The sequence below is a fragment of the Anarrhichthys ocellatus genome, unplaced genomic scaffold (genome assembly GCF_004355925.1).
Source record: "Anarrhichthys ocellatus isolate YVR2014 unplaced genomic scaffold, GSC_Weel_1.0 scaffold21, whole genome shotgun sequence".
Taxonomy (NCBI): Eukaryota; Metazoa; Chordata; class Actinopteri; order Perciformes; family Anarhichadidae; genus Anarrhichthys; species Anarrhichthys ocellatus.
Genome location: NW_022280051.1, coordinates 5,046,178 through 5,055,350, shown reverse-complemented (window position 1 = coordinate 5,055,350; position 9,173 = coordinate 5,046,178). Strand labels below are relative to the sequence as shown.

The following is a 9,173-nucleotide window of genomic DNA, read 5'->3' as shown; positions in this document are numbered from 1 at the left end:
CTCTCTCTCTCTCTCTCTCTCTCTCTCTCTCCACATAAAAACAAAAACTCACATTCAACACGATACGACTCAACTTGGGTTCGACCAATATACGTTTTTGAAGTCAACAATGACACAAATATGTTGATGCTGCAAATATTTTTCCCTTTGTGTCAGTATTCAACACCTTTAAAGAATCTACTGAGTACAAATATTAATAAAAGTTTGCATAAAAGGAGAAATCAGATTTTGGTCGAAAACGTAAAAGTTGTAAAATGCAAAGTTGTCAAAAATATTTGACAAATGCAAACTTATTGTAAGGAGAAAAAAGGGCTTCAGTTTCATGGAATTAAATATTGGTTGAACCCAAACAGACAAACGTTGACAACAACAGCATTGACTCGTCCACTCACTCCTCGTCCACTCACTCGCTCCCTCACTCGTCCACTCGTCCCCTCACTCGCTCCCTCACTCGTTCCCAAACACACAGTGACGTTCAGTGACAGAGGGCTCAGGTACTTACACAGAGAAGGAGTCGGGGGGAGCAGAGAGGCGGCGCAGATCTGCTGCACACACCTTCTGAATACTACGGCCACACACACACACACACACACACAGAGAAGAGAGGAGGAACGTGAGGAGGGGGAGGGAGGTGAGGAGGAGAGGAGAAACATATGGAGGAGAGGAGAGAAGGTGAGGAGATGATGAGAGGAGGTGGAGAGGAGATGATGAGAGGAAGAGAGGAGGAAGAGAGGAGGAGAGTAGGAGAGGAGAGGAGGAGGAGGAGAGTATAGTTTGAGCGGAGGAAGAAAGTTGGTGAGTCAAGGAGAGGAAGAGAGAAGGAGGAGAGGAGGTGAGGAGAGGAAGAGAGTGAAAAGAGGAGAAGGAAAGAGCGGGAAGAGACAAGGAAACAAGAGGAGAAGACAGGAGAAGAGACAAGATGAGGAGAAAAAGAGATGAGGAGAGAAAATAAAAAAGAGAGGAGGAGACAGGACAGGAGAAGGAGACCAGAGGAGAAAAAAATGAAATGAACAAGAGGAGAGGAAGGAAACAAAGGAAGGAGAGGAGAGAAAGTAAACAAATGAAAGTAATAAATAATCAAAACGATCACAGACATGTGTTGGTGAGAACAGAAGAGGGACAGAGATAAGTGGACAAACATTGATACACAGAGTAGAGCAGCAGTACATCAAGCAGAGACAATAGTTACTGCAGTAACTATGAAGTACTTATTGTTATTTACTGTGCACGTATTTACTGTAGCTGGTAGACTCACATATATAAAGACAAAGATATACATGGATAAGTATTAGTGCTACAGGGAATGGAGGAGTGTTAGTAGCCAGATATAAGCATTGTTTTGTTATTATTATACATTTAATACAGGTACTGTTCTTAAAGGGACAGTGTGTGTCTACAAAGGGAGGAGTGAGCAGAGGGGTTGATCTATAACACTGTACCTTTAAGTAACGTTTTTAATTCAGGACTACTCACGATGGAGTATTCTAAGACTGCGGTATTCCTACTTTTAATTAACTAAAAGGATCGGAGTACTTCTCCCACCACTGCACCGCAATACAGCTCTGCTGCTTCATCCCCGATAGAAATCAATAAAGATCTCGGTTCATTCTCCTTCTCAGCCGACATAACCACACAGTATAACATGTCAGCCGGTCTCCCCGGTGCTTTCGTCTTGATTAAATTGAACATCCGTCCTTTGATTGTGGTTTGGCGAGCTGACGGGAGATGTGGGACACAGAGAGGAGTGAATGCCAGCTCCCACTAAACAGATCGTATGACTCACTCAGTGCAAACCCGGGCTTTTACAACACCGCTGGCCTAGTTCCTCTCTCTGTGTGTGTGTGTGTGTGTGACTCACTCGTTAAGCAGGGGCACAGAGGTGCGTCTCTTGCTCTTCTGGACCATGTTGGCCTGATTTCGGAGGGAGATGCGGAGCGTGGAGGGAGCCAGTCGACACGGCTCACCGTCCACCTACATGCAAACAAACAGAGACACACGAGGACAACTCATTGTTTGGTCATTTTTATTATCAGTGACAATACGATACGATACAATACTTTGTTTGAGGGAAATAAACATGCTTTTCCAGAGAGAGAACAGGTAAAAACATGGTCTTAAATATCTTTTAAAGGTATAATACGTAACTATACTTGTGCACACGTTCTAAATCTTAACTATATTATTCTTCTGCTGCAAAAATGTAGTTTCATCTCATGTTGTTTTACTTTCTGTAGCTATAATCTGTATATAATAACAAAGTAAATTCACGCAATGGGCTCATCATTTGGCGAATACACTCACCTGAACAGGTACAGTCTTGAAGGTAGTGAGGACGACTTCTCTGCACTGGTGTAATCGCTCTCCGTGACCGCCGACCTGTAGCGCCGCCTGGTGGACAGAGCGGAGACTTACGGCAAATGAAGGGATGACGATTTCATCAGACCGTACCACACTGTTTCTATTTCCTTGTTATCTCACCAGAGAGGCCACGGTGAAGCCAATAACCTCGATGCAGCCGTCGTCGTGTCGCTGCGGTTCAAAGTCCCGGTGGTCGCCTGTGTTCCCCCACGGCATGGTGCCTGCACAGTACCTGCACACGTTTAAAATTATGCGTCATTAGTTCACCAAAACGGCAATGGCTTCAACCAAACACTGAGAAATTATAAATAGGTCAAATTTTTGGGCATGAAAATGATCCCAATAAATATCAGACACAGTTTCATGGACTCTGTATATTCACCGACCTGGGAATGTTTAGAAACACAATGCACTGAAACTTCAGCTCCTGGATCTTCGGAGTTAGATCGGTACCATCGCACTGAGAGAGACAAGGAAAGGAAAAGTTCAAATCTGTGTCTTTTACCAGCTATTACCAAAACCAGATGTATGCCCTCAGGCATGAAGTTCTTTTGCTGTACAAAACAACTCATTTTCACTCTCAGATCCTTCTGAAGCTTCTCTCTCAGTTCTCAGTTCTCACTCTCAGTTTGAATGCTCTCGCTCTAAAAACCTGTTGTGATGTGAAGTGGGTGGAAAGTGATTGATTACAGGTCAAAGGTCACGTCAGACTCTCCCATTCAAGGACACCCTCGAGGAGTTGTGGCAGCGCCAAAGAGTGAGGAGAAGCATGGACCCGAGGCATGAATGTAGGAATTCTTCAGCAAGGATCCCATGAAAACACTACAACCAACGATGGTTGTATGTAGTAGTTTAGTAGATCAGTATTGTGTTTGATATATATATATATATATATATATATATATATATATATATATATATATGTAAAATCAAGAAAACAAACAAGCCGAATCGTTAACGAGAATGATTGTTAGCTGCTGCTCTAATAACAGTACGGAGGTCAGCAGCTCTGGTCAGGATCCACTGAAGGACACTTCAGCATGGCCGATGTTAAAAGAGGAGTTGAAGGACGGACCTTTTAATCACCCGGCCGACCTGCTGCTTAGACATGTCGACATGGAAAGCGATACAGATCGAGAGAGAGAGAGAGAGAGAGAGAGAGAGAGAGAGAGAGAGAGAGAGACAGTGTGTGTTAACACTCACCACCACTCTGACGTGCTTGGACAAATCCCTCGAGCTTCTCTGTAGGAAATCTGAGAACGCAGCCTGCAAAGACACAACCACGTGCTCACACACACACACACACACACACACACACACACACACACACACAGAGAGAAAAGCGAACCCAATCAAACAGAATTACAGTTCATTACATTTCCCTCATTAAATAGAGATAACTCCCCTACATGCTTCCTCTCAGACTCCCACCCGTCCTTTATTCCTCACATCTCTCATTCTTTATAGAATATTGTGAGTTTAGAAAAAGTTATAAGATGTCTGTCCAACTTCAGATTTGAATCAGACAAAAATTCAAAACAAACATTGAGAAGAAGCTGGAAAATATGATGAATTTCACTTCTAATCAAAACTTCGACAAACTACACGATGCTATAAAAGTGCAAAATGTCAAAATTCATTATTATTATAATTATAATAAACCATGACATCATCATGTTTACTATAGCACACGGGATGCAGATTCATTATTAATCTAAAATGACTAGAAACTGCAATTAACTTTGGCGTTGCATGGTGGCAGATAACACCACTTCCGATTGGATTTAGGACTTTAATAAGTATTTACGGCCGACAGTAAGACTCAGAGACACACCCTGCTGTATCCCAACCTCCTCACTCTGGCAGTGATTAGTTTATCTGTTTTCCCTTCATCTGTATTTCCTGATGTTTGTGTCGTCCAGCCGCTCCATCTCTCCTTATCCTCCTGTCTTTTCCCCTCATTCCCTTCCTTCACTCCAATGTTGCTTCCCTCTCAGCCGTGATTCTTGTAGAAGACTACGTTTTTTTCTTCGTGTGTTAATAACACTGAGTTTCTGAGTTTCTGAGTGGGCAATAAGTCAAGCGGGACACTCACCCCTGCATAGAACATCTTGTTGCGGAAGCGACTGTTAAACTTTTCTGGGTTGGCCTCTGCAAAGACACAATGAGAGAGGCAGAGAAGGAGAACACATTAAATGTGTTGCAAACACAGAGGCGTAGGTAGAGGAAGACTTCGGACTCATTCGTGCGCGCATGAACGCGTCCTTTTTAAAGTTTTATTTCATTCTGCTCCTCTTTCAGTGGAGTGCGATGCATTAACAGGAAAGAGAAGGACTTAATGGAATATAAATAGAGTTAATGCAGGATGAAATGTGGGGTGAAGAAAAGCGATTAAGATTTCACCGACCTCTGGATTCGTGGAACTCCAGGGTGACGTGAGCATCGAAGCCCAGGCTGAAGTAGTTGTTGAACACATTCAGAGGCAGCTGAGGACAAAGGACGACGTATTTAAGTGAGCATGTTTGCATAAATATTACACAATTAGACGACTCATCTTTTTTAAGTGGGGTTGTATGAGGTACTTATCCACAGTCAGAGACAGGAGGACCAGCACGGGAGCAGAGCAATATACTGCTGTGGACGTATTTTAGACACCTAAAAACTCTGTTTAAGTGTACGCTATATTTACAATATTTACACTGACTTACCTTGTTGTCAGAAAGTCCTTTCCGACGGGGAACTAAGATATCATCTACGCTCTCTTCAAAGCCGTGTATTAAAACAGTTCTGCAAGGTACAATTACTGTTTTTGTCGAAGGACTCCTGTGGCTTTGAAGAGGGCGTAGATGGATATAACGGCTTCGGCTCCCTGTCAAAAAGTGTTGTCTGAAAATATTGTTCATATAGCGTACATTTGAACTGATACGGATTTTAGGCCCCCTATCTCTTGAAAGATGCTAAAAGTTCTGCACATAGTGGCTTTAACTTATTGTAACCAAGTCTTAACCCTCGAATTACACACACACACACACACACACACACACACCCTGACCACCCAGCTGACCTTCTGTGTTCCCTCCTCCGGCTGCGCAGCACCTTTCTCTACCAGGAGGTTCCACCTGTCCAGCTGCACCACCGAACCGTCCTCCACGTGACACAGAACCTTGGACACCGGCTCGTCTGTGTAACCCTTCAGACAAAATATAGACAGAGAGAGAGAGAGACAGAAGAGGAGTGAATTTACATTAAATAACATATAGAGTTAAAGCGTCGAGCCAAGGTGTCCAATGCAGATGATCATTTTAGTAGCTAGTAGTAGATGTGAAATGACCGAACGCTCCAGACCAGCTGCTACTAAATGGACCTTGTGGTGAGATTTGTTTTGTCTGTTTCCACGGGTCAAGAATGACCTTTCAATCCCAACTTCAAGTCCTTCAAGTGCTCAGAGGAACATCTGTAATAACTTCATCTGCAGAGGAAGATCGTGTGATCCCATCAAAAGCTCCAGAACAGCTACGACAGTAAGAGGACCTTGAGGGGAGATTGTTGTGCCGACAGCGGTTTTAACGGTCGGAAGGGGACGCTCGTATCAAGTAACTAACAAATTCAGATAAGTCATTAAATTGAGTCTTGTCAATAGAATTACTCTTATAAATTCAGGAAAAACAATGGAAGACCAAAAGGGAAAGGAAGAGGAAGAACGAGTAAAGAGAAAAGAGGAAGAAAAGGAAGAAAGTGAGGAGAGGGAGAGCAGAGAGAAGGACGGGAAGAGAAGGTAAAGGGAGATGAAAGGATGATTTCCTCTCTATCCCTCTTTTTATCTGTCGAACCACCGAGGTCTCTCTTCCCGTTATCTATTTGATAACAAGAACACACACGTGAACACATGAAGGGAGGGAAAGAAAGAGAAGAATAGACAGAGAGAGAGCATGTGAGCATTGGCTCTCAACAAGTGGTCACTGAGGCGGCTTCACTGGCACAAGAGCACAGATACTCACACCAGACCTCATGCATAAATGAGTGGACTTTACAGATAACACACACCTTACTCCTCCCTTTCATCCCACCATCAATCCATCTCTCTAGTCCACCTTTGCCATTCAAGCCAGGTCTCTCTAATGGACGCTGTTTTGTCTTTCTTTCATTATTCTCTCCGTCCTCCGTCTCTGTGTGTCGTCTGCTTTTCATTTTCTGTCCGGACAGGGTCAGGAAATCAGTGTACCAAGGACTGCAGTGAGTGTCTCACACACACGCACAGACACACACACACACACACACACACTGAGTCACAGGGTTATTCACACTCACACAGAGAGAGGTGGGGCAGGTGCAATGGTGAGTAACACAACTGAGTGTCAGAAGGAGAAGAGAAAAGGAAAGGAGAGGGAAGGAAAAATGGCAGGAAGAAGGTGGGAAGTGAAGGAAGCAAAAAAAAAAAAGAGGAAAGGAACTGAAAGGTAGGAGAGGAGATGGAAGGAGAAGGAAGCAACGGATAGGAGAGGTAAGGATTTGAATGGAAGGGAATTGGAAGGAGAAGGATGCAATGGAACGCAGAGGAAAGAAAGGGGAAGGAAAGGGAGGAAGATGGAAGCAAAGGAAAGGAGAGAAAAAGTAAGGAGAAGGAAGCAAAGGAAAGGAATTGAAGGGAAAGGAGAAAGAAAAGAACGAGGAAAGGAAAGAGACAAAGTGGATAAAAATATAAACGCTGCAGCCAGTAGAGGACAGAAAGGACACACTAATTAACCACAAAGTAGATATGAATGTTCATCTCTCTCTCCGTTTCAGGACTTTCTTCTGCTTTGTGCTCCATGAATCCTGTCAGTCATTCACGGGTCTCATGCAGAGTTTTATTTGATGGATTATCGTCGATACAATCCCACCTCACTGGACCAAAGACAAGCCTAATGAAAGAATGTGGGTGCTTTTAAAAAGTCTCTTCTTCTTTGTTGCACCATAAGGAACACTCTAAAACACTCTGCAACTTAGTTCTACACACCAAAACCTGTGTACAATTAAACAGGAACGTGTTGTTGCTGCTGTGATCGTAGGTTACACGAATGTGGTTCTACTGCATAAAGAAAGAGAAAATGTTACACTCGTCATAGAATCAATTAAAGGGAAGTGTCAACAACGGCCGTGTCATCGTTGTGTGACGTGCTGTGCCTCGGAGAGGTCAGACGATGGCTGAATGGCGGGCTTTAGAGGAAGAGTTGCGCAGGAAGAGCGTGTCGTAGACTTCCTGGAATGTGAGTTTTTCTGTCGCTCCCAGAAGTGTCTGAGAGACAAATATTAGATATTCCTTTTCAACTTATTGAGTGTGTTGGAAGTGCTGGCATTGTTTTATCTTCATTTAATTTCAACAACTCTGCAGAGAGAACTTGTTTTAATCAACCTGAACTCAAAGACATCAAACACACTTAAATGACTGAACAGCTACAGGGGGAGTAGCTGCGACGTCCTCCCGCTCACAAGTCAAGGCTACAACTCACCCCACCCCAGTTGAGTGTCCTGGCGAGGTCATTTCCTGTTCCCAGAGGAAGAACAGCCACCGGAGGCTGGGGGTTCATCTGCAGCTCATCCAGAGTGGACAGGATCCAGCCCACCTACAGAAAGACGAGCACAGGAGGTTATAGGCTGCAGAGATTCACAATAGAATGTATAGAAATACATCACAATAGAACAGAGTCTTACCGTGCCGTCCCCTCCGCAGGCAAGGATCCTCAGATTTGGCACTTTACGATACAACTCCAACCTGACAATTTCACACACAAAGCAGAGAGAGGTTGTCGAATACAACATAACAAAGACTGATTGTGTTGAGTGGGTGTAATTGGTGCAAGCTTTGTGAAAGTTGCTCGACCCGTGAGCAGAGTATTTGAATAAAAGAGGATAATGACTAACGCTGAAGTGAGAAGATACAGCCCCTTCACCCCGGCAGTAGATAATGACGGTTTAAGTAGAAAACTAAATTGGCTGTTTCTCTATATTTGCATTCTTTACACACTCGTGAAATGTTTTGCTCCCAACTGAAGGGTACTTACGCCTCTCGCAGCCCCCCCTGTGACAGGTCGAAGACTTGTCGAGGGTTCAAGATCCACATTAACATCTGTAACACCTTGGCACCCTACAGAGAGACATTTACAGTCAGGGTTGTCCTACAACTACTTGACGAACCGTATTGGAAGATCCTCCAGGAGGAACAATTTCATATGATACCAGTATCTTCATAAATCCTCACTGATGGTGAGCTTGAAGGAGTCTCAAACAGACAAAAATAAAACATTTCAGGGTTTGCTGACCTGGTTGCCTCCACTCTTGGGATTGACAAAAACCAAGATGGGCTTCATGAGAGGTGAAGGAAGAGGCTTCAACATGAACGGACGCCATTTAGACTCCTGAAGACAGAAAGAGACAAAGTTACAAAGAGAGATGTGCAAAAGGTGGAAAAACAAACAAAGTATGTGAAAGATAATGATGAAATGATTAGGCGACTAATCGATTAGCTGATTTACAAAGGGCAGAAAATTCAGTTTTCATTGCTGTTCATTGATCCATGTGGTCACAATACATGGTCATAAAAACATTTACGCACATGTTCAGTAGGTAAGTAGAGCGTATAAATCTGCTCAGATGAGAGGAAAACATAAATCTGAACCCGGTATATACACTTAAAAACACTAACGTTCAGTCTCATAGTGCTACTTACATCCAGTCCCTTCTTGCTTGTCCTTCGTTTAAATGATGTTCGCTTTTTTCTCCTGGCAGAGTTCTTAAGTGAGCTCTGGGGTAAACACACACACACACACACACACACA

General features: G+C 43.5%; 1 protein-coding gene across 1 annotated transcript in view; it reads right to left on the bottom strand.

Annotated features, from left to right (window-relative positions):
- dgki (diacylglycerol kinase, iota) overlaps positions 1-9,173 on the bottom strand; it is a 40,986-nt gene that overhangs the window by 8,675 nt on the left and 23,138 nt on the right. Inside the window, exons 2-15 of the mRNA XM_031859295.1 lie at positions 9,065-9,167; positions 8,658-8,753; positions 8,400-8,482; positions 8,050-8,110; positions 7,848-7,961; positions 5,423-5,548; positions 4,766-4,844; positions 4,454-4,509; positions 3,562-3,624; positions 2,745-2,818; positions 2,479-2,590; positions 2,302-2,388; positions 1,859-1,971; positions 503-565 (exon numbers count right to left, since the gene is read on the bottom strand). Of these exons, the coding sequence (XP_031715155.1) occupies positions 503-565; positions 1,859-1,971; positions 2,302-2,388; positions 2,479-2,590; positions 2,745-2,818; positions 3,562-3,624; positions 4,454-4,509; positions 4,766-4,844; positions 5,423-5,548; positions 7,848-7,961; positions 8,050-8,110; positions 8,400-8,482; positions 8,658-8,753; positions 9,065-9,167 (1,230 nt within the window). The remainder of the gene's footprint in view (positions 1-502; positions 566-1,858; positions 1,972-2,301; positions 2,389-2,478; positions 2,591-2,744; positions 2,819-3,561; positions 3,625-4,453; positions 4,510-4,765; positions 4,845-5,422; positions 5,549-7,847; positions 7,962-8,049; positions 8,111-8,399; positions 8,483-8,657; positions 8,754-9,064; positions 9,168-9,173) is intronic.